At 42.2% G+C, this 25,790-nt stretch overlaps 1 protein-coding gene across 1 annotated transcript in view; it reads left to right on the forward strand.

Annotated features, from left to right (window-relative positions):
- The window catches only part of LOC145399260 (uncharacterized), a 35,180-nt gene extending 20,498 nt beyond the window's left edge, over positions 1–14,682 (forward strand). Inside the window, exons 4-8 of the mRNA XM_080271943.1 lie at positions 5,584–5,628; positions 6,455–6,499; positions 12,106–12,170; positions 13,663–14,046; positions 14,112–14,682. Coding sequence (XP_080128069.1) covers positions 5,584–5,628; positions 6,455–6,499; positions 12,106–12,170; positions 13,663–14,046; positions 14,112–14,682 — 1,110 coding nt within the window. The remainder of the gene's footprint in view (positions 1–5,583; positions 5,629–6,454; positions 6,500–12,105; positions 12,171–13,662; positions 14,047–14,111) is intronic.
- Positions 14,683–25,790: the final 11,108 nt, after the last annotated feature.

Genomic DNA, 25,790 nt, shown 5'->3' on the forward strand with positions numbered 1-25,790 from the left:
AAGAGTCTAATTGGTTAGGTAAAACTCCATCATTAGGCGGGGTATTGTATATCAGGGTACTTTTAACATATATTTTATTGTGGACTGTTTACCAGCCCTGGGTTTCCCCCCAAACCAAGTCCAAAACCCACCCAGATGAGCCCCAAAAGAAGGTTTAAAGCTAATCTAAATGGCCTAACAGCTGTCAATAAAGCTAACCTAAGCTTAACGCCTTTAAAGAACTCACTAAAACCAACAAATAAGATCTGAATATCATCAGACATAAGTCTGGAGAAAATCAGGCTTAGTAAACTGTACCCCAAAATGACAATGTTCACCCCACCTATGGCTAAAACACATTAATCAGAGTCTAAAAACAGTTTATAAATCAACCTAAACACACAATTTTAGTCTAAAATATCAGAATCGGTAAGAAAAATCAAAACCCATCATTTAACCGAGGTTTAGCCATTGTTAGGCGGGGTATGGTGCAATTTCTAGTGCAATTTCTACCCCCATCATTAAGCCTGGGTATCGCATCTAAGGGTATCGTATATCGAGGTATTACTGTACTGTCATCTCTTCCCCGTACCTGCCTCAGACCAGCTTGCAGAAGCATATCCATACTCAAATCACTCGCCGCTTCATTCAGTCACTCAAAGACAATACACAGCTGCATGCACAGCCTCTCGATATCCACCATTATGAATCCTATCTCCCTCGTGAAGACAGAGTCCACCTGGCCAGGCTGAGATGTGGGCATCATCCAGCCCTCTAAGTTATCAGAAGAGGCTGGATGACCCCGTCGCTGATGTCTGTCCAGGATGCAACACAGCACCCCATACTATTAGGCACATTATGGAAAACTGCATTGCACACACTGACCTACGCCAAGAACACAACATCGCTCCTTGAGAACTCTATGGGAAAGCCCGGTCTCGGCCATGGCCTTCCTTAGGGACTCATGGCTGTTTGGCCAGACTGCCTAGGGAACAACAACTACTGCAACTACACCATCTTGTGGTGTGCTGAAGACAGATGGACACCATCTTGGCATGCTGTTTTTGGCACTAAATTATGCTTATCTTTGCTGATTTATCCAGAGCTACTCTAAATTTTCATAACAACCCAACCCACTGTATTTCCTGCCATGTATAAAGCACAATCCCCCTCCCCCCCAAAAAAAAAAGCAAAACACGCACACACACAAAGTCCTGGAGTGGGACAGGGCTACAGGTTGAGGTGGCTGGCATGAAGGCCACCAACAGAAGCAAATCACTCAATGGCATTACTAATTATTACCAAAAATAGAGACTTAGATGAGCTTGTATTATGATAAATACGCGGTAAGGTAAGCTTTCTGTGGGTTAGATACCACACACATCGTGGATCAAGGTACTGCATCATGCCAGGCCCAGTGTAAATCATAAACAAAAAACAGCTGATTCCATTGAGTGTAAGGCAGTGGTGAAAGACTTGTAGTTCTTGTATTTCCACCTTAAATAAATGCTTTAATGCCAAATTATTATCTATCTCTCTATTGCCAGACGCCACAATCCCGTGAGGGGTGGCCATTTGTCATTGAGTTAGTTGTTTTACAGGGAGGGGCACCCTCCACCAACCCACTTGCTGACACGTAGGGAGCACATATGATCTGGTTATATGGTTACCACCCAGCATTGTAAATGGTTTCTTGGCTTTCAGGAAACCATTTGGCATGTCACTCAATGTAAAGACACCTGTAAAGGAAAGAATAGCAATAAGAATTGACAGGAAAGATAGGAGTAATAGGAAAAGAGGAGGGCAGGCACAGAAAAAGAATGATGTAGGCTAAGGAAGAAGTAGGCAGCACTACATCAAGTAAGTAGATGATGGTTGCCACCACTTCCAAACCTAATTTATGATATTTCAGTTTGGATAAGTTACCATAGGTTAGATTGGGCTAGTTTATGGTTAAATAAAGTTAGTTTGGACTGTGTTAGGTTAGGTTAGGGTTGGCTTGCATAAGTTAGGTTACCAGTAGGTTATTTTTGGTTGGGCTTGTTTATATTGTTAGGTTAGACAATTAAAGTGAGGTAAGACGTGTGTTTGAATAGGTACTGTAAAGTTTGGCTTGTAATAATAAGTACTGAACAAGGCTCATATTGTCCTATCTTCAGTTATTTTGGATATACAGTAATCCTTCTAATATCCAAACACCCAATATCCGAACATCCCCACTAACCGGACATCATCGTCCTGGGATCCAATATTCCCAAAATGGTCTGAAAACTGCAAAAAATTCGAAAAAAACAAAAAAATCCCGCCCATAATTTGAACTTGGCGGGCGGGGCACGGAACAGCTTTGTTTTGGTGCGTCATTCCTCCAACGTCCGCTAGAGCGCCCCTGCATCCTCCCCAATTTCCGCCTGTCTCTCATCGCGATTGAACGCTTGTCATCATGGCTGCCCATGTGCTCGCTTTTGTGGTGGCGCCTTACCTGCTGCAGGCACTCCTGCTGCTCTCGTACCTCTCCTTCGTGTGTGTGATGATGGCCCCGCCGCCTGAGAAGAGGAAGAGAGTGGTGTTAACTCTGGAGAGGAAGCAGGAGATATTGGAGAAAGTAGATGCGGGGTGGTCTTCTTCACGCATCCTCCGCGAGTTTAACCTGGCCCAATCTACTTGGATATTAAGAGATCCTGAGACAAACTCATCCAGTACACGGCTGACTTCTCGTCGAGAAGCAAACGCAACGTGGTGAGGAAGGTGATGTTTACTCCCAAGTTTGCTGAAGTTGACCGTTCCACGTTGATTTGGTATCGACAGCAATGTGCTGCTGGTGTGATGGTACGTGGTACGGAGCTGAAGGCTGCTACTGAGAAGTTCGCCAGGCTTCACGACGCCCTAGACTTCAAGGCATCTGAGGGTTGGCTCTTCGCATTTAAGGTACGGCATGGCCTTACCAACCGTAAGGCTCATGGTGAAGCTTTAGACGCTAACGAGGATGGAGTTGACAAGTTTTGGCACAAGGTGAAGGGCTTGATCGACAGGGAGGGCCTCACTCTCGGTCAAGTCTACAACGCTGACGAAACTGGTTTATTCTATCGCTCTTTGCCAACGAACACTCTAGCCGAGGAGACGGAGAAGCGTGTACCTGGTCGCAAGCTTTCCAAGCAACTGATATCTGCTTTGTGTTGTGCCAATGCTAACGGTATGCACCGGCTTAAGCCCGTTATTGTTGGCTGCACAAAGCAGCCTCAGTGTCTTCGTGGGGTGATGGATGTCCTTCCTGTCATCTGGTACCATTCTTTAAAGGCATGGTTCACAGCCCAGATCTTCAAAGACTGGTTCCACCGCCATTTCGTCAAGGAGGTCATACATTACCAGATGGAGAAACTGGGAATCCCATGCGACCAGGTAAAGGCGCTCCTTCTCCTCGACAATGCACCTGCCCACCCGTGCGACAAGGACTTGGTGGCTGAGAATGACCGCATTAGGTGCATGTTTCTGCCACCTAATACGACTGCTCTCATCCAACCAATGGACCAAGGAGTGATCGTGGCAACAAAGAGGCTGTACCGAAGGAGGTTCCCGGACGAGGTGATGGTTGTTCTCGAGGATGAGGACGAGCGCAGGGAGGGACGGGACACGCGAGGCCAGCGGACTTTGGAAAACCTTTGCAGTTACAACATCAAGTCTGCAATCTACAACTGGGCCAGTGCATGGAAGGAAATCCCTGTCAAGACTCTAGAAAATGGTTGGTCTCACCTGCTTCTTGGAACGGATGTGGAGTACGATTTCCTAGGTTTTGACGTGGATGACTTCCATGCACGTCTACGTACGCATGGCGACGATGTTGATGTGGACGACGTACGTGAGTGGTTGGATGACGACAAGGGCGATCCTGGGTATCAGACCCTGTCTGATATCGAGATCGCATCTTCAGTTGCAGGTGTCAGTACCCAGCTTGAAGATTCCGACGAGGACGACGACGATGATGCAGACTCCTCTCAGCATGACACAACTCCAGCCATCCTCAAGCTGAGCACACTCCGGGAACACCTAGAGTTCGTTCTGGACTACCTGGAACACCTGGACTGCGACAGGGAGATGGGGCCCCTGGGACTTGTGGAGGAAGTGCGTGCTTTCAGGCAGCGCATCATTAATCGTCTGAATCGTCATTCCTTGCGTCAATCAACGATTGACAGTTTTTTCAGGTCCGTGACCCCTGCTGTGCCCAGCCCTGGCTCCACTCCATTGCTTCCCCAAGGCAGGCCCTCATGCTCCGAGCCACAGCCCAGCATATCAGCCACGGTGGAGTCACCACTCAACGTGAGTTTGCATCTGTCTTCAAAGTCGTCTGCAGTGGGTACGCCATCACCACGACCCAGCGACGCACCCCTAGGTCACCTGCCAGCGATACTCTCGGACTCTGACAGTGAATAGACGCCAAGAACTTCTCCACTAGACCACACAGGAATTTACAGTGTTGTGCAGTGAAAAAAACAGTGCATTGTGTTAAGGATTTACAGTTGTAAGTGAAAAGACAAACAATTTTTGGACTGAATTTAACGTAAATAAACTTGTGTGTTTTTGCTTTAGAAAATGGTTATAAGAGTGGAAAGACTTAAAGTGCAGAGTGCAACACATATTAATTTACAATGGAGCATAAGTTAGACAAGAGTGCACACTGTGAAGAGAATGGACTTCTGAGTGCGAATGACAGTTCAGTGCAAGACTTCATGAACAGTGTACTGCAAGTGCTTCAGGAAATCCTTCTTACTGTCAGAGTCTGAGAGGAGGCGGTTATTCATCGAGATGGCCATGGACTTTCTGTAAGTAGGCAGAATGTTTCATACTGTACTCTACTGTATTTTTCATACTATACTTACCTCAACCACCTCATTTCACTCTTTTATGTCCCTTATTGGTGTGAATATGCTGTGTCTTAGGTGCTATGCATGTGCAGTAGGGAGGTGTTTTTCTGAGTTACCGTAGGCCAGGTTAGGGTCCATAACTACCAGTCCAGGAGCCAGGGACTTGTACGTACCCAGAATGTTGAATATTGTATGAACCTACCTCAATAACCTTGTTTTATGCTTCTTTTGCATTTATTTCAGTCTTTTTTGTCCCTTATTGGTGTGATTTGAGTCTTAAATAGGTGCTATGCATTTCCAGAGGGAGTTGTATAGGTCTTTTTATGAGTTAGGGTCCATAAGTACAAGTCCAGAAGCTGGGGCCCAATATCCAGACAGGACCACTATCCAGATCTGCCTATGGCTCTATTACATCGGATATTGGAGGGATTACTGTGTGAGGACGAGTTTATTCGGCTTCTGGAAAAATATACTGAACTGGAGGGGTTATATACAAGGTGTTATCTGATATTTTCTGGACTAATGCGATATAAATTTGATAACTCACCATAGCTCGTATTGGCCACCATCACCCTCAAAGTAGTTCCCTTGCGCATTGATACACTGATCCCAGCACTTCCTCCATTGCTGGAACGCTCCCTGGAAGTCCTTTTCGACCATTGTCAAGCACCGCCTGCTATTCCTTCTGGATGTCCTCAGTGGTATCAAAACAATGCTCTCTCAGCCTAATTTTCATTTTTGGGAACAGAAAAATGTCACAGAGGGCCTGGACAAGAAGGGTTCATCTTCTAAGGTGAGTTCAAGAATCTCATTGCAGACATCAACACATTGCAGCATGTGGTCAGTTGTCAGGAGCCTGGGGACAAATTTGGCTGTGATTTGGCTCTTGCCAATTCTTCAGTGAGAATCCTCTGACATGTCACAAAACCAATTCCCACCTCCTCACCAATATCGTGAATGTTCCGATGTCGATCCTTATGAATGAGCTGCTAAAATTGTGCGACATTCTGAGGAGTTGTGCTGGTTGAGGACCTCCCTGTGTGGTTGTCATTGTCAACTGATGTTTGACTGGCTTTGAACCTACCTGCCACTGAATCACCTGTGTCCAACCGAAAGATTGCTCACCAAACACTTGCTGAATCATTGTCAGGGTCTCATTTGCATTTTTCTTGAGATTTGCAGAAAATTTGATGCAAATTCACACCGTCACTAACTCAAGAGTTACCATTGATCACCAGCTAGGTCAATATGGAGGTCAGGCTACTCATGCAGACACCACAGAAATCACATATCTTTAAAAATCTCACCCGTGATAGTTATTGATATACCGTAGGTAAGCTCTTCATGATATTCTTTAGTAGGTATACTAATTTCCTAGATAATTTCCTAGATGCTTTAGTATGATAAATGCAGCAAAACGTTACTATAGAAGCCATGAAAGCACACTGGGAGTGGCAGCATTCATTACTTATTTTACAAGTCTCTAGCTGCATCTTTGGTTTGAAAACCATATAATTTAGTTTTCTAAAAGAACAATGCTTCATCCCCAAAATGCTGAAGAAAATCTGCAAAGTTTTTCATATGAAAATTGTACAATGTTTAAAGCCGAAATTGTGCAGAGACGAGACTGCCGGCCGATATCCGACGATGCCGAGGGCTCCAAAGTACTGTACAAAAAGTCTAACCAACTGGGGTTTTGTGTACCCTGAACAGGGTATTCCTATTGACTTCAGGAAAAACTTCAGTCTAGGCACTGTCCATTTTTCTATGCCATGGTTTTCCATGATCTTTATACAGCAGGTCCAGCTGGGCAGTAGATACACGTGACTTTGCTGTTGTTTATGATCGTAACATATGATCATCAGCCGTGTCGTGCTACTGTTTTTTAACGAAGAATCGTTACATGTTTCTTGTAACACTATGTTTGTTTTGATGAACAAATACATGAAATGAATGTAAAATAAAGCTTATGGATATTTAAGGAAGGAAAGAATAATAACCGTCCCAATACAGAGATGGTAGACTCAGCCAACCAATTTTTTATTCTGTTTGACTATATTACAGCCTCTCTTCCTTGTAGCAGTGAATAAAAATAATGTTATAATTTCTGCCTTCTTTTCAGTGACAAAGAGGGCACATAAAATGAACGGGGTTTAGTTGACAGACTTTGATGTCGAAAATTATATAATCTGGTGAAGAGTGGCATTTTTTCCTTGGTTAGTGACATCGGGAATTCACACTTCCTTTTTCATATCTATCCTAAAAATCACCTGACGACACATGCACAAGAGCAAACAAATGAATGTCACAAATCCCCACGTCTGCCTAGCTACTCACCGTGTGGCACACTTACTCATAATGCATGTTAGTACTGCCATCTAGAGGTGCATCATGCTACTACAATCCGTTTAGGTGTCGTGATATGGTTATAACCTCGTATGACTGAATCCAGTGCAGTTACCATTTTTTACGTCCTATAATTCTAAAGGGATTTGGTGGTGACAGAACGTAGAATGTCAGTCCTATGATTCTAGAGGGTTTTGGCGGTGACAGGACGTAGACTAAGTCAGTGTAACAGCTCTAGGCTGGTATTGGAAGCATCCAGTCTACATTAGGAAACTAATATGAGAACAATCAGTAGCTACCTATTGTTTAGTGGTGCAGAGGTGGCACTAGGTGGAGTAGACTAACTTGGCACCCATATTCACCCCATAGGACTTGCCAGATGTGTGATAGTCAGTTGTTGTATTTTGTTTCTGATCAGCCCCAGACTGTCCGGCCAAGCAGACCCATCAGCTACAGGCAAGCAGCATTACAGGGTTGTCCCATGTAATGACCTGATGTTCCTTTGTGGCTGACAGTGCCTAACCCAAGCAAGGTGCATGGAATAGTGTGGTTTGGTTCCTGGATGAATGCCACATTTGCATCTTTCCACCCAGCTAATAGGGGCACCATAGCAGGCTTCATTTCATCCTGTAATTTGGTTAGCCTATATTGTTACCAACCAGAGTTGTTATGGGTTACTGGGTTATAGGAAACTATTAGGCTTGTCAATGAGCATACAGTAGACCCACCTGATATGGAAAGAAGAGTAATAAAAAGTAACAGAAAGGTAAGGGAGAGGTAAGATGAAAGAAAGGCAGACACAGAAATAAAATGAGAAAGGGGAAGGGAAATGTTCAGTACTACCATACATCGTTTATTTTTTATATATTTTTTTTTTATGCGAGGAAGAAGGAACCAAAGGCCATGAGCCCGCAATAACAGTTCCTTCCAAGAGAAAAACAAAATACAATAGAGAGCCAAATTCAAGATCCGATCATTTTGAGATACCTGGACAAACTGTGAAAGACTGGAGATCATAGGCAGCAGGAAATACAGACAGAGGGAGACAGTTCCAGAGCTGATCTGTTGCATATATGAAAGACTGGGAGTAACGGTTAACTCTTGCATTAGAGAGTTGGACAGAAAAGGGATGAGAGTTTGCTGCCAGACGGGTGTTACGCGCCCATCGTAGAGGTGGAGGAATGCAAGCAGACAGTTCAGAGGCTAGCAGTGACCATTAAAGTAGCGATAGAAAAGAGATAAAGATGCAACAGTGTGGCGAAGAGACAGAGGTTGAAGGGAGTCAGTAAGACGAGGAGAGTTAATGAAACGAAAAGCCTTTGACTCCACCCTATTGACAAGAGCTGTATGTGGGGAGCCTCCCCACACATGAGAGTTGTACTCCACACAGGGGTGGATAAAACCCCTGTATAGAGTCAACAATTGTGCAGGGGTAAAGAAAGAGCGGAGTCGGCTTAGCACACCCAATCTCTTGGAAGCAGATTTTACAAGAGATGTAATATGATCTTTCCAAGATAATTCCCGACTAAATGAAACCCCAAGAATGTTGAAGGATGATGCAGGATTAACCCCTTAAACGCGGATTGTCTCATTTGCGACGCTCGGCCAAAAGGACATAACGGCGGATCGTCTCGTTTGCGATTCTAGTAAATTTTGAATTACCGCGGGCAAGCAGGCTCCAGCTGGTATTGTCTATCAGTACCACCTCCCTCTAGCTACAACTAGCATACTTTACCTTTGTACTACTGACCTCAGTTGTTGCCAAATATCACGTTTTCCCCCCGTCCCCCCCCCCACCACGGCCCGGCCAGCCCGGCTGTGATACATGGCAGCGCTCTGAGCGCTCAGAACCGTAAATCTGCGCTCTCCTCTCACAAGCAGTTTTTGCTACTAGGAAACGCTTGTTTCCCCAGTTGTAACACTAGCTTTTTTTCTCACGGTTTGCCCCTGTTTAGCGTCAGTTTACTGCAGGCTTTCAAAGTGACATTATGGCGAGTTCTAGCTCTTCCCAGTCAGTGCAAGCGGCCGACAGGAACGAGAATAAAGTGGCGGGCGTAAGGCAGAATAAAAAGCGCGCCGTGGTGATCTTTTGGGAAGTAATATGATTGAAAATAATGTAGTATACATGTTTTTAGCTGTGAAAATGGAAATGTTTGTTGAGTGACAGGAAGACCGCCGCCACAGTGCATGTCGGCAGTACGCTCCGTTGATTTTAGCCTTATTTTCAGTGCTTATTGTACAAATACGGATTCCAAACTATCTGTACGTTGTTGTATAAAGTGTACTGTGACAGATTGAGGCTGTGGTAGAGGGGAAACCGGGTTGCTGGAGGTGTGAAAGTGAAGACTTTGTTACCCAACTTTGCAAGTCTTCACAAGTCCTTTGGTAGTCCACGAAGGCTCAACACCTGTCTCAGGAGAAAGCTGAATGTAAGTACTATATGCCATAAAAATGTTAATGTTCTAGGGTTAATCTCTGATTTTTGGCAAATATTTTCCCACAGGTACTCAGACCCCGCTACAACCCCGCCACACGGGGGGGATCGGCCGTACACGGCCGTGTTTAAGGGGTTAAGCTGAATATTATTAAACATTAGTGGGTATACCTGTGGAAGATTTTGTCGGGTTGATAGGTGTAAGAACTGAGTCTCAGATGCATTAAAAACAACCATATTATTTTTACCCCAGTCAGAGATACGAGCCAAGTCAGACATTGGGTGTGCCATAGCCTCATCCCTTGTTTGTTGAAGTAACTGTTGAGATGGGCGTTGCGGGAACCGAACGGAAAGGTGAAGGGTGGAGTCATCAGCGTATGAGTGGATAGGGTTAGATGTACAGCTTAGATCATTGATGAATAAAAGGAAGAGAGTTGGAGATAGGACAGAGCCCTGAGGAACACCACTGTTGATAGATCTAGGAGAAGAACGATGGCCGTCTACAACAGCGGCTATAGAACGACCAGAAAGGAAGCTAGCAATGAAGGCACAGACAGAAGGATAGAAACCGTAGGAGGGCAGTTTGGAAATTAAAGATTTATGCCAGACTCGATCGAAAGCCTTTGAGATGTCAAGTGCAATGGCAAAGCTTTCGCCAAAGTCCCGAAAGGAGGATGACCAGGAGTCTGAAAGGTAGGTGAGAAGATCGCCAGTGGAGCGTCCCTGACGGAACCCGTACTGACGATCGGAAAGAAGGTTGTGATAGGAAAGATGCCTTAAAATTTTTCTATTGAGAATTGACTCGAAAACTTTTGAAATACAGGACGTTAAAGCAATTGGACGATAGTTGGAGGGTTGGGAGTGGTCACCCTTCTTTGGGACCAGCTGAATGAGTGCAAACTTCCAACAAGAAGGAAAGGAACAAGTTGACAGACAAAGGCGAAAGAGTTTGCCTAGGCAGGGTGTAAGCACAGAAGCACAGTTCTTGAGAACAACAGGAGGGACCCCATCAGGCCCATATGCCTTGTTAGTACTGAGGCCAGTGATGGCAGAAAATACATCAACTGAAGAAATTTTAATGTCAGCCATGAGGAAGTCAGAGGGGGGAAGTGATGGAGGAACAGCACCGGAATTGTCTAAGGTGGAATTGGAGGAGAAAGTCTGTGCGAAGAGATCTGCTTTATCAGTAGAAGAAATAGCTACAGAACCATCAGAGTAGAAAAGAGGAGGGAAGGATGATGAGTTAAAGTTGTTAGAAAGATTTTTGGCAAGGTGCCAAAAGGAGCAGGAAGAATTCGTGTTGGAGAGTTGAGAGCATTTAGTATGGATGAAATTATTTTTAGTAGAGCGAAGAACAGACTTAGCACGATTCCGGGCAGAAACGTGAGTGGATGATGGTTTCCACCACCTACTACCTTCAGTCATTGTTTAAATTATGTAACTAAAGTTGCTGTATGTATCTTTGTTTTAGGCATACTTTACATTTAAGCTTTACTGGTTTCTGTATTTCCTTAGGAAGTACACATTAATCTCTTGATGCCAGGCCAATGACTTCTAAAAGTATTACATAATTGTGTTGATGTAACATTAATTACTTGTCCATTAGTCTACTGTTCTGTATGTAATGAAGTGATCTGTGATTCAGGTGTGTGATGAGAGAGCAACTGGACATGCACAAGGCAGTTTGTAATCAGTTCATCAGAGGAGCTGATGTGGACTCTGCAGACCCCAACTAAAAGGTAATGATTGTGCCAAGACTCAGATCTTCATGTTGATGTTTCTGGCTCTGCCTTTATAAAGTGTTGTACTGTAAACCATTGTTTTGCATGACTATTGTACAGTATTCCCAAGTTATACTGTGCATTGTGCAAATGGAATCTGCACAAAAAGAAGCTTAAGACTCACCCTTTTATTTTTTTTTTGGTATTGGGGAAAAGTGAATCAAAAATTTTCTCAAAGATCCCACTCTTGGCTCTGTAAAAAGTGTATTTCCAGTGCAGGAATGCTTCCAGTATACTATGGCTTACTGTCAAACTGTGCCACCATTGGTGTTATCCATGTCTCTGATGCACAGTAATGACGTGGCAGGAAATTCAGAATACATTCCAAAAGTAATATAGCAGTTACTTTATCATTACTTATGGAAGGAATGTCACATTTTAACAGTTAAAGATGTACTGATCATGAATGGCACAGTAAAGTGATATTAAATGTTAAATGTATTTTTTGCCTGTAAGAGTTCATGTTGTATACAGAGATTTGCAAACCAGCCCATAATAAGACTGACACAGCATTTTTTTCTTTAGCTTTTTTTATATACATTTTCATATGTCTTTTATTGCTCAGCCAATTGAATAACCATAAAAATGAATCAGAACTTTTTTTTTCTTTCCCCACATAGCATAAATGAGCACCATGCAAAATTAGGGTTGACTGGACAGTGTTATTAAGTTGATGGAGATGCTGGTCTAAAGGTGACTGTTGTTCCAGGTTCACAGCCGGAGTCAGAGCAGTAAAGCAGTCGTAAACACTGTCGTCATCAGGGTGCTGCCTGAGTAATGGATGATAAGTATAAAACAGGACTGAGGGCACATCTTATGTTGTGTTAGCACATCCAGCAAGAGGTACCTCAGCCAACAACTTATGGGTTATTATCTATGTAGTGTCCTGTGGAAGATTTGTTTTTTCTCAATTAGGAATTGATTTTGGATGATTTACCTGGTGTGGTATCCTTTGCAGTATTTGTTGCTGCAGAGACAGTAGGTAGCAGCTATTGAAGTAAGGAAGACGGTGGTAATATCAGTCTGAATTGACAGCTTGACTCAGCAGTGATCTGTATATTTAAAGTTATGGTTCAGAAGCATTCACGTGTTAGCAATGTTTAATCCTTTGGCCGTGGTAGGTGACTGTGGTCGCCCTACTAATTATTCTTCATGACGCGTCAGGCGACTTCAATCCACAGCTGAAAAAAACAAATTTCCTTCCACACATCTGTTGTTTTCGTATAAATACAGTAAGTTTTTATTTCGTTTATGTGCCAATAAACGTTGTGTCTAGTGTACATATACAAGTGAAAAACCTTGCTTGAAGTAAATAATCTCGTCATTATAGCAAAATTAGAGAATAGCAAAAACTATTTTCGCATTTTGTTCTGAGAACATTACAATTTTCTTGTACATGAACGGTAAATTTTGATCTCTCTTATGTGCCAAAGAACAGTGTACATGTTTGTAGTGTAGATATACAAGTGAAAAACCTTGCTTGACATAAATCTCGTCATTATTGCAAAATTACACAATAGCGAAAATTATTATTGCATTTTTTTTTTTTCTCAGAGAATCACAATTTTCTCGTAGAGAAAGATGCATTTTTGACCATTATCACACACAAAAAATGGAAACTTCATGGTCATTTCCTGTTGGAAAAGTAACAACAAAGTTATAATTAGCACATTCATTTTTTAAGAATTTAGGCTGTGTAATGATAGGTTGCAGCCAAAGGGTTGAAGGAAGAATAGTCTGTGTTGAAATTTTATCCATTTTATGTACTTACAATTATTATCCAGTAATAGTCATGAATTTTTGACAGTTATTGTTCATTGTAATGGAAGCAGCTGATGACTGAGCACTGGTACAGTGAAGGTAAGTCATCCTGTTGGTGGTAGACAGTAAGATTAACACCAAGGTAGAGTATCTGAAGTATAGTAGAAGTTGAGAGAGGTGGAAGGAATGATATAATGGAGGTGGTAAAGGAAGAATCAGATGTACAGTCAGAGTGTGAGGTGGGTGACAAAATAATGGAGGTGGTAAAGGAAGAACCAGATGTACAGTCAGAGTGTGAGGTGGGTGACAAAATAATGGAGGTGGTAAAGGAAGAACCAGATGTACAGTTAGAATGTGAGGTGGATGACAAAATGTTCCTCAGTGACAATGAGACTGTCCTGGACACAGTGTCCTCAGCTGAAGTTAATCAATTTAGATGTTTAGAGAGTGGTAAAGCATTTGCTTTTAAGAACAGTCTTATCCAGCATACAGTTGTTCATTCAAGAGTGAAGAATTTCAAGTGTGATGAATGTGGTAAACAATTTGCATGGAAGGGTGATCTCACCAAACACCTATTAATTCATTCAGGAGTGAAGAATTTCAAGTGTGATGAATGTGGTAAACGATTTACACGGAAGGGTCATCTCACTCGGCACCTGTTAATTCATTCAGGAGTGAAGAATTTCAAGTGTGATGAATGTGGTAAACTATTTGCATGGAAGGGTGTTCTCACTCAACACCTATTAATTCATTCAGGCGTGAAGAATTTCAAGTGTGATGAATGTGGTAGACGATTTGCACAGAAGGGTGATCTCACCAAACACCTATTAATTCATTCAGGAGTGAAGAATTTCAAGTGTGATGAATGTGGTAAACTGCATCGAAGGGTGTTCTCACTCAACACCTATTAATTCATTCAGGAGTGAAGAATTTCAAGTGTGATGAATGTGGTAGACGATTTGCACAGAAGAGTGATCTCACCAAACACCTATTAATTCATTCAGGAGTGAAGAATTTCAAGTGTGATGAATGTGGTAAACGATTTACACGGAAGGGTCATCTCACTCGGCACCTATTAATTCATTCAGGAGTGAAGAATTTCAAGTGTGATGAATGTGGTAAACTATTTGCATGGAAGAGTGTTCTTAATCATCACCTATTAATTCATTCAGGAGTGAAGAATTTCAAGTGTGATGAATGTGGTAGACGATTTGCACAGAAGAGTGATCTCACCAAACACCTATTAATTCATTCAGGAGTGAAGAATTTCAAGTGTGATGAATGTGGTAGACGATTTGCACAGAAGAGTGATCTCACCAAACACCTATTAATTCATTCAGGAGTGAAGAATTTCAAGTGTGATGAATGTGGTAAACGATTTGCACAGAAGGGTGATCTCAGCAAACACTTATTAGTTCATTCAGGAGTGAAGAATTTCAAGTGTGGTGAGTGTGGTAAACAGTTTGGTCTGAAAAACAATCTCACCAAACACCTATTAAATCATTGTAAAGGGAAGAGTTTCTAGTGTGCTTAATGTGTTAAACAGTTGACTCAGTTGATGTCATCTGACACTGTTTAATTCATTAAGGAGTGAAGAAATTCAGGTGTGATGAATAGGGTGAACAGTATTATTATGATCTCTCCAGTATCAGTTCAGGAGTGAAAGAATTTGAAATGTGATGACTGGAAAACTGTGTAGAAAAAATTCTTATTCACTTGGCACCTGACAGTTCATTCTAGTGTAAGAACAATTATATAGTTATGATAAATGTGGCAAAACTTGTTGAAGAAATTAGGCTTTAACCAGGCAAGGTGCCATTCACTAACAAGTGAGGGAGAAGACATGTTTTATCTCATAGGCTGGATTTTTTTTTTTTTTTTTTAAATAACGACAGAGGAAGGAAAAACAAATGAATAAAAAAAAAAATAATCCATACACCAGCTTACTGGTGTCCTCTGTTCATAAAATATCTGTAACAGTTAGACTTGAACAGCTGTAGGTTGAAGTTTGGAGGGAAACATCTCCAGGAAAGCGAGTTCCAAAGAGATACAGTTCGGGGAATGAAACAATTCTGATAGGCAGAAGTTCTGCAATATGACTGAATGACATTCCAGTCATGAGCGCTACCAGATGCCTGTGTAGCACGAGGGAAGGCATGGAGAGGTGGCAACATGGATGCAACTTCGTCTGAGCATTTGCCATGAAAATATCTGTAAAATAATGCAAGGGAGGCAACATTCCTTCGTACTTGTAGGGGAGGTAGTTTATTTATAAAGGCAGGGTTGTTAATAATTCTAACAGCCTTGTTCTGAATTTTGTGTAATTGTTTTAATGCAACCTCTCCACATCCATTCCACAAGGGTGAGCAATATTCAAGCTGAGAGCGCACATGACTCTTATAAATTACAGCTAACTGCTCGTCTGTAATGGAAAATTTTTATAAGTGGATTGTAGAAAAAAAAAAAAAACGATTGCTTTGGTCTGTAGAGCGCCTTTAGCTACTATTGGTACTTGTGGCAGGCCACCCCTCATGCAGCATGTCATACGATCCACTGAGCCAAGATACCATTAACCATGAGTGATAAAATAATATGAAACTCTAAATACAGTAAACCCTTAATATACTGAACCCTCTTTCAATGAATTTCAGTTTTAACGACCACTTTGAGTTGGCCGAACGTTCTTTTAAAGAACTTCGTTTGGTACAGTAATAGAATGGATGCGCAGGAAACACCTACCAGCATTGTGTCCCCCCCACACACACACACACACACACACTGTGTGTGCATTAAACACATGTTTAATATACATGCAGCTATTCTGTAACGTTTGCATTGCTATACTCTGTTAGGTAATACAGTACAATATTTACTGTAATGTAACAGCTGATATACAGAGTTTACCCACACTTTCCCTGTAAATACCGAACAACATATGTACAGTAGTGTATGGGCAATGTACAGTATAGTGCAGATTTGTAGTGGTTTTCAGTGACTGTGCCAGTGGTGGAATGCAGTTTATGTTTAATGTACATGCAGCTGTTCTGTACTGTTTGTTTTGCTGTTCTCTGATAAGTAGTATTTAATGTAACAGGTAATGTACAGTGTCAGTTTTCTTTACCAACACTTTCCATGTAAATACTGAATGACAAATGTACGTAAATTTATCCAAGGTCTATTTTGCAGTCTTTCATTGCAGTGCAGTTACTCCCAGAAAGGTAAGAATAAAAACATCAGTTAGTAAATAGAGCATTTATTGAGAAAATAACCATTTAGACCTACCTGTATGTTATTGTGTATGAGTTACGGCCAAACAGTGCTGTATATTTAACAGTCTTTGTTCAGTAAAAGCCACAACGCCTGGGAAATTATTGAACAGCATGGTGTTTGGCTGTAATGTCAAGGGTCTGGTACAAATTAGTTGATTATATTGAGAGTGTACTGTATTAGGAGAGGGCTGTTCACCATGATAGTTGTACAGGAGTACAGGGCATTCATTTAGTACACAGTAAACTGGGCAGCAAGGTACACTATATCCTGCACAACATCTGTACACAAAAATATTGTACATGTATGTATTGTTGGTCTATGGTTAGCAGCTTACTTTTTGTCTATCTATCTATCTATTGCCAGACGCCTCAATCCCGTTTGGGGTGGCCACAAACAAATCGCCTCCAAGTCGCCCTGTCCCCCGCCATTTCACTGCCCTGCTCCCAACTCACACCCCCCTCTCTCATATACCTCTCCACCCCATTCCTCCATCTCATCCTCGGCCTCCCCCTCCTCTTCCCCCCTCCACCTCACTCACATACACTCTCTTCGTCAGTCTTTCACCCTCCATCCTCTCCACATGGCCAAACCACCTCAGTGTGTTCCTCATAACGCTTCCTATCACATCCACATCCACACCACAACGCTCCTTTATATCCTCATTCGTCAGCCTGTCTCTCCACGTGACTCCACAGGCTCCTCTTAAATAACTCATTTCCACTGCTCTCACTCTTGACTTGTGTCCTTCCAACAATGTCCAAGCTTCACTTCCATACGTTAGAGTTGGTATCACAATACTGTCATGTAGTAACTTTTTCACTTCCATGCTCACTTCCCTGTTTCTTATCACTGCTTTCAAGGAACCAGCAACCTTTCTTCCCTGCTGTACCCTTTCAAGCACTTCACCCTCCAAACCTCCATCCTTACTCATCACACTACCCAAATACTTAAACGTACTGACATACTTTTTGTATGACATTTTATTATGAGGTAATTATGTCTAAACACATGGCAAGTGCTCCACCTTGTAGTGAGAGTAATCTATGTTTTCACTTTACTGGGGCAGTTCTAATGGAACACAATTTTTATGGTACTTTTGCCTCCTCAAGCTTTATTTTTGTCATGGGGAGGGGGGTACTTCAATTGCAAGTTAGAGCATGAGCTGGGTGCTTAGATCACTAATGTCAAGTATCCCGTGAAAAACATTGGGCAGAAATCAAGTAAGATATGTCACCATTAATAGCATTAGTACATGATATGTTTGTGGTGTACATTTTTCACTGACACAGTGTATTCTTTCACCCAAATTACCATGCACTAGGAGATGTGCAGTATAATAGGAACACCTTACATCCAGCTAAATGCATGATGATATGAAGGTATATAAACAGAGGATATGATGGAACTCGGCAGAAGGGCAAGATATGATAAAGTTTTAATAGCTGTGAAAGAAAAAGACCTGGGAATCTGTTGAAAGTATTTTCATTCATTCATCATCTAATCTTGTGTTACCCCATGAGGAGCGTAGGAGTGCAGGGCTAGGCACGTTGGTCCTGATATTTAACCCGCCCCATCCTGGCAGATTTTTAATCAATGACTTCCCCCAATCCCAGCAGATTTTCAATTTTTTAAATTTTTTTTTACTAAAACCTCCGCTTATTATGAGAAACATTGAAAATTCAAAGAGAAATCGCTCACCTGAGGATTAACCCCTAACAGGCGGGCGATGTTACGTAACGTCCATGCGTGAGGAGGCGGATGACGTTATGTAACGTCCAGCCATTTTCGGTCCTAATTTATTGGTGAAATTGGGTGATGAGGCATCCTTGTCACCTATTGTCCTGCCCTCAACTCTCCCAAACCTTGAAACAAGTAAAATAGAATATCTCTGTCTGTCTGTCTGTCTATCTCTCTCTCTCTCTCTCTCTCTATAGGTATAAGTTGTAGTGTTATATTTGTTCAAGGAAAATACTATATACATATGTAAGTTATATTGTTGTAAGTGTTCAAGTAAAATAGAAAACACATACATAAGATTTTGAAGACAATGAATAGTGTAAAGAAAGCATAAATGATCAATATAGTGTTCAGTGGTGAAGAAAAAGCAAATGAATGAATAGTTTGTTAGCCTTCCCCCAGGTGCGCCTGGTGATTAGCTGCCTGCCCACTCTTCTCCCTCACTCCCCTCCTCCTCCCACAGCCAGCAGAGATGGATTACTGCACATGTAACACCTCTTGTCTTCGTTTTTTATCCATTTTCATTGAATTATGCATGTTTATGCTTATTCCTTGATACTTTGTTTTTCCGAAAATATGCTGCTCCACACAGTGGTATAATTGGTAAGTTGCCCACCCATAGGGAGTTAAAATGCTGATACAGGTAACAATACCCTTTCCTCACTGTGTTTTCTATGGGGCCTGGCTCCAGAGAAAACATATTCTATGGGAGGGGTAACTATTTCAAACCACTCATAAATGGTATTTATTTATTTATTTGGTAGGAATTTATATGTAGTACAAGAGTTTATTGCTTTTCACACTAATATAGGCGATATAAGCATTGTTTCACTCACCAAACACATTGACATACTGCACCTTTTTTGGCGACATTACCTGATCATCACTTCTTCCTCTAATGCTACATAAACTTTGTCTCCACATAGTCATCGATTGGGGAATCACTCTGGCCTTGAATTCTGTACCGTGGTGCGACGTGTCTTTACTGGCCAGGTCACTGGTAACAGGTGAGTTGCCGAGACAATGGCGTGCCGGGGGGAGGGAGGTCATGCGGGGTAAGGCATTGCCCTTGCCTGGCATAGGGTAGAGGAAGGTGTCCCGTGTATACGTGTCAAAAATCGCGTGGGAAATTTGTAAAATGTGCAAATGACAGACCTTGCAATTGCGGCGCGTTTATAAACATCAACGGGAGTCACAGTGACAAAACATTTGGACGTATATATACGTCAGTGGGACGCTACAGGTTAAGATGAGAGTGACCAGCCTCACTCATCCCTGAATGGCATTATGTGAGCAATAAACTCAACCATCCCATGGATAAAAACCTGCACAGGCCCAATCTGATTGGAGCGCCTTAACCACTATACCACCAGGCACCATAATTTGGTTATATGGTTACAACCCAGCATAGTAAATGAATTCCTGGTGTATAGGAAACCATTTGTCCTGTAACTTATTGTAGAGTCTCCCGTGGACAGAAGGAAGTGGCATTGAAAGTAAACCCTTTCCTCCTTTCCTTCCTCTTCTGACTTTCTTTCCTTCATTCTTTCCTGAATGACAAGCCAAATGGCTTCTGTACTCCAGGAAGCCATTTACTATGCTAGGTGGTAACCAAATAACCAAATTATTGTACATGGTGGTTTAGTGGGTAATTTAGGTGCTCCAATTGGATTGAGCCGGTGCAGGTTTATATCCAGTGGGTGGTTGGGATTTATTGCTCACATAATGCCACACGGGGATGAGCGGGGCTGGTCACTGATGCCACCAATAGGTATTCAGAGTGTGATCTACTATGACACAAGATGCGCTGTGCCCATATTATGATGGGACAGTCATTCACAATGGCATGGCATCACAAACAAGAATTCAGATTGTGATTTAAAAGATAGTGCCCATGTTAAGACAGGACAGTCCGTCATAATGGCTTGGTGTCAACTAATTATGCCCAGTCAAGAGGTGACTTGCAGGGGTAGATTAATCACTAGGCTGAATACCTTACAGCCAAGGCCCCCAACATTGAAAAAAAAAAAAAAAATCAACTGATAGATGATGTAACTACAGTGACTGGCATCACACAAGACCTCATGATGGGGGGCCCCTTCCCTGAGTAGGAGCCCCAATATCTGGATTAGCCAACAGCCCCCCAAAAAAAGTTCATTTGTCCCTGATTACTTGTGCCTCATCCAAGGAGAGGATGTCAGGCCTCAGGACAGGGATGATAATCCCAGGATGGTGTGGGATGGGTCGACCATCTGTGTCCTGGGATGGTACCAATATGTCTGCCCTCAACGGCGTAAAATAAATCCTGGTAAAAGGATGGGCTGCCAATATGAAGACTGGGATTGGTGGCCCAAGGTTAGGGTTGACCCAACAAAGGTGGGAAGGGTCACTGCTGTAAAGATATGGGAGGGATGCCAAAGGCTGCTAGTCCATCACAGGGCTGAAGCAATGTTTCTGCCTCCATACCTGCCCAGGGACATCCCTGAGGTGTTCACAGGCCAGGAGATGGAGGGAAGTTTAGAAAACCGTCCCAGGGTAGCAGTGGCCAAGCATAGCAAAAATGAGACAGTGGTATCCACCCTGTGGTTAAGCCACAAGTCAGTGTTATCCACCCCATGTTTAACCCTTTCAGGTCTCCTGGCCACGATCGTGGCTGTATCAGTACAAGTCTCCTGGCCACGATTGTGGCTGTATCAGTACAAGTCTCCTGGCCACGATTGTGGCTGTGTCAGTACAAGTCTCCTGGCCACAATTGTGGCTGTATCAGTACAAGTCTCCTGGCCACAATTGTGGCTATATCACTACAAGTCTCCTGACCACAATTGTGGCTGTATCAGTACAAGTCTCCTGGCCACGATTGTGGCTGTATCAGTACAAGTCTCCTGGCCACAATTGTGGCTGTATCAGTACAAGTCTCCTGGCCACAATTGTGGCTGTATCAGTACAAGTCTCCTGGCCACGATTGTGGCTGTATCAGTACAAGCCTCCTGGCCACAATTGTGGCTGTATCAGTACAAGTCTCCTGGCCACAATTGTGGCTGTATCAGTACAAGTCTCCTGACCACAATTGTGGCTGTATCAGTACAAGTCTCCTGGCCACAATTGTGGCTGTATCAGTACGGGGGTCCTGGCCACGATTGTGGTTCACCCATTTGCCTTCGACTCAAAACTGTGGCAGGCAGCTAGTGAATGTTATCAGTATTTCTCAATATTTACTCATTTCCTGGGTATTACACAATCCAGTTGAGAAGAAGTAAACAAATATTTATGATTTTAGGTTAGGAGGAGTGTTTTTCTCTCATTTTGTATACAGAAATGCACTGATTTAGGACACCACACACCACTTGCTATGCAGCTTCCCATCATTATTCCAGCTCTTGTATGGTAAGTGGAGCCCTAATATTTTGTAGACAGATGCATATTAGCTCCTTATGCATGACTATTATGTTTCTAATTTACAAACCTTGATTTTTTTTTTTTTTTAGGGGTCAAAAATGTGGTTTCTCAGGCTGGAACCAATTAGTGACCTGAAAACGTTAAGCCACATGATGGTGCTATCCAGCCTGTGGTTAAGCCACATGATGGTACTATCCAGCCTGTGGTTAAGTTACATGATGGTGCTATCCAGCCTGTGGTTAAGCCACGTGATGGTGCTATCCAGCCTGTGATTAAGCCACATGATGGTGCTATCCAGCCTGTGATAAGCCACATGATGGCGCTATCCAGCCTGTGGTTAAGCCACATGATGGTGCTTTCCAGCCTGTGGTTAAGCCATGGTCACATGGAGATATATTCAATTAACCCTTTGAGATTTTCGGCCTTCCACCGATTGTGTCTGTGCCAGATTCAGCCTGGCGCACATACAGGTCACCGTCGTGCAGCGATATTTGTACTTAATTGGCCTCTGTACACTAACTTTTTATGGTAGACTAATGAATGTGGTACCATTTTAAAGCTGAATAGTTGCTCTTTATCATAGTATGGTTGAAAAAGGTAAATACGGTACCTAAAGGGCCAATACGACAAGTAGAAGTTAGCCGAAAAGGAAAACTCGCACACCCTTCCATAGAAAAATATATATAAAAAAAAAAAAAAAAGTATTAGAGTTACATGAAATTTGATTGCACCATGTCAATCTACAGTAAAGTACCTTTCCATTGATATATAGTTTATGGCAATTTACATTAGTTTTCACAGAGAAAAGCGAAAGCTCTCGCTGTCACATAGGCAGATATCCATGCTGGTAATACTGATGTTATTCATGTTAAAAGCGAATTTATTATGGAAATCTGTCTGATATACTTGTCAGTGTATAACCAAATAGTTGGAAAAGGATAAACATAATAGTGTATTTAGAATAAGCCCAGATAGGATATGGAAAACATGCAAAAAAAACAATGTTGTTTCATATGACTCGAATTCGAGTCATCAGAATCTCAACAGTTGGATTTATAATGACTCGAAATCGCGTCTTCGGAATCTCAGAGGGTTAATAACAAACACAGGAGCAATAGCAAGAGAATGAAATTTCAGAAGATGGTCACATGGGTAGTTCTGTCCAAACAAGAAAAGTAAAAAAATATATTTCCCTGTGAGTGCCAGATGAATGATGGCCGTTCTCTTAAGTTTTACTAATGCAGGCATGAGTGTGGAAAAAGAAAAAAAAGAAGTGATGACCACCAACCAGGATGCTGCAAGTCTGGCTATGTTAGTGATTAAAGAAGTGGAGTATGACTAGAAAATATTTGTGGATATGTAAGTAGCTTGCCAGAAAGAGAAGTGAGAGCATTTGTTATAAAATGGTCAGAGAACTTAATTTGGATGAGCCAGAAACCATGAGGCTGTGGATATGACTTAGTAAATCCCAACAGCTTCATGTGTTGTCTTGTTTTTGGTATGATTGACAAGTAAGATACCAAAGTGGGGAAGTCTGTGTCCGTGAGTGAGCAGCAGGCTTGGATGTAAGCAATAGCTGGTCAAACGAACTTCCAGTGTATAATCCCGTCATGCTTTTCAAATTATTTGTCATTTCATCCATAATAATATTGTTATATTATGTGATGATTTAACACAAAAATGAGCATTACAATTTATGTAATGAATAGAACATTAGCAAATTAGCACATTTGACTGTAATTAAGGCCTCTTCTGTTTGTACTCATTGATAGATCGTGGGGCAGATCCTGATCTGGTTCAGATTTGAATCCAGATTTTGCTCCTCTGGTTTGTGATAACAGAACAATAGCTGGTTGTAAGGCTGATTTTACCTGTGATGGTTTTCCATAGTTCTGCATGGCCCTGTTGCCATGGATGATAATGATGATGAATTAAACTGCATGACTAATATTTTTGCTGTGTACAATTTTATGGCAGATATGAGATAAATGCCATGTATAGTATGTATGTCTGTGTGGAAGCTTGGAGGGGTAATCATCAAGGAGACACAATATCACCTTATTTTGCCCTCCCTCCCCTTCTCTCTCTCTTTTTTTTAGTGCAATTTTGAATTTCAACGGACACCATCCTGTGCACAAAACAGATGGACACCATCTTAGAATATGATTTTTTCACAAATTTTCCGCTCATCTTTGGTGATTTGCCCAAACTGAGCCTGGTGATTGGAACATAACTTTGTTAATTCTAGCCTGCCCATACCCTACCCAACCTAAGTTTTTGTAACCTTACTTAATTTAGCCAGACCAAACCTATTGTAACCTAACCTTTGACCATACCTAACCTAATTTTGCCTGTCCTACCTAACTTAACCTATTATAAGTTGACTCAGCTGAACGTTACAACCTTTATCTTATCCCAACAAATTTCCATAATCTAACCTTTATAATCCTAACCTGCTGGTTTTGGCATGTATAAAATTGTGACGCCCTTATAATGCAGCACAGGATGCTGGTCCATTTGTTCCCCTGTTGTGTAGGTGGGATTAGCTTAGTGGTTTATATGTGCAGGTGTGAGGAACCCTCTAGAAATTAAGTGTTTTGCTTTAGGATTAGGCTAATGTAAGTTTGGAGATGTGAAGAACACATTCTAGAAATTAAGTGTTATGCTGTAAGAGTAAGTTAATGGTTTATATCTGGAGATGAGGAACATTTTAGAAATTATATGTTGTGCCATAGGATTAGATGAGTGCTTTGTATGTGGAGTTGTGAGGAGCATTCTTGAAATTGTTATGCCACAGGATTAGGCTAAAGTTTTATGTCTGGTGATAGCAGGAACATTCAAGAAACATGGACATATCTTAGGAATTTGTTTTTGTCATTATTGTTATTATGTAATGTTGATTTGAGTGCATTATTACGTGGGAAAATGTGAGTTCCCTCCCAGGCTGTAGAATATCCTGTGTTGTTGTGGAGATGGAGTCACATGGAGGGGGAAGGTGTTATATAAAGGGATCATTGTGCCTCCTACCGTAGTTTAGTGTGTTCACGGTAGCCGACAGAGACCAGTACAGAGTGGAGAGTAGTCAGTCAGACAATGACTGTTAATCAGTGAAAGACAGAGTAGTCAGCCAGTTAACGGACACTGAATATTAGGGAGTGATGACGAAGGTAGTATGAGAGGGAAATGTGCCACCATGTTTTGCAAGTGTACCTCAGCTGTGCCTGGAAGAAGTAAAACCCTACAATGTTCAGTGGCCTTTGATTAATGTCCTGGCTTGTGTACTTATTGTTCTTGACACATCAACAAACTCTGCAGTGCTACAAATTGGCATCAGGAGTGGGATATGTTTTGAGAGATGGAGACGCATGGACAGGTTGCCAAAACAGTGGATATATCTCTGGCAGATATGCTTGCAGTGTTAGGAGCACAGCAAGAACAAAAGAAATACTTGCAGTGTTAGGAGCACAGCAAGAACAAAAGAAATACTTGCAGGGTTAGGGGCAGCAAGAAGAACAAAAGAAACATATACTTGCAGTGTTGAGAGAACATCATGAAGAACAAAGACCTTCAACCCTGTTACACACGTCCTGACTTTATCCTCCACTATACAGGACACCTCTTGCCTCACCTGTCTTACCTGGCCACTTATTCTTTCTACCTTACTGTTTGCCACCTGTTGTTGCTTCAGTTTCCTCATCTCCTCACACAGCTGGTGAAGGTCCTGTCAGCCCACTTATCTCCACACACAGCTGGTGAAGGTGCTGTCTGCCCACTCATCTCCTCACACAGCTGGTGAAGGTGCTGTCTGCCCACTCATCTCCTCACACAGCTGGTGAAGGTGCTGTCTGCCCACTCATCTCCTCACACAGCTGGTGAAGGTGCTGTCTGCCCACTTATCTCCTCACACAGCTGGTGAAGGTGCTGTCTGCCCACTCATCTCCTCACACAGCTGGTGAAGGTGCTGTCTGCCCACTCATCTCACACAGCTGGTGAAGGTGCTGTCTACCCACTCACCGGTTGCTCTAATTTTGCATAGTGTTGTGCTTGAGCTTCTTTCTGCTCTTCTTGATATTTCTTTTGTTCTTGATAATTTTCTTTGTTCTAGATATTTACTGTGTTCTTATTGCTGTGCTCTTAGATATTTATTTTATTCTTAATTTCTTTTTTTTTTCTTTTTGCTGTGCTTGATATTTTTATTTTTAATTTTTTAGATTCTTCTTAATATTTCTT

This window comes from Coenobita brevimanus, chromosome 48 (genome assembly GCF_032717465.1).
Source record: "Coenobita brevimanus isolate Jiangsu-jjx chromosome 48, ASM3271746v2, whole genome shotgun sequence".
NCBI lineage: Eukaryota > Metazoa > Arthropoda > Malacostraca > Decapoda > Coenobitidae > Coenobita > Coenobita brevimanus.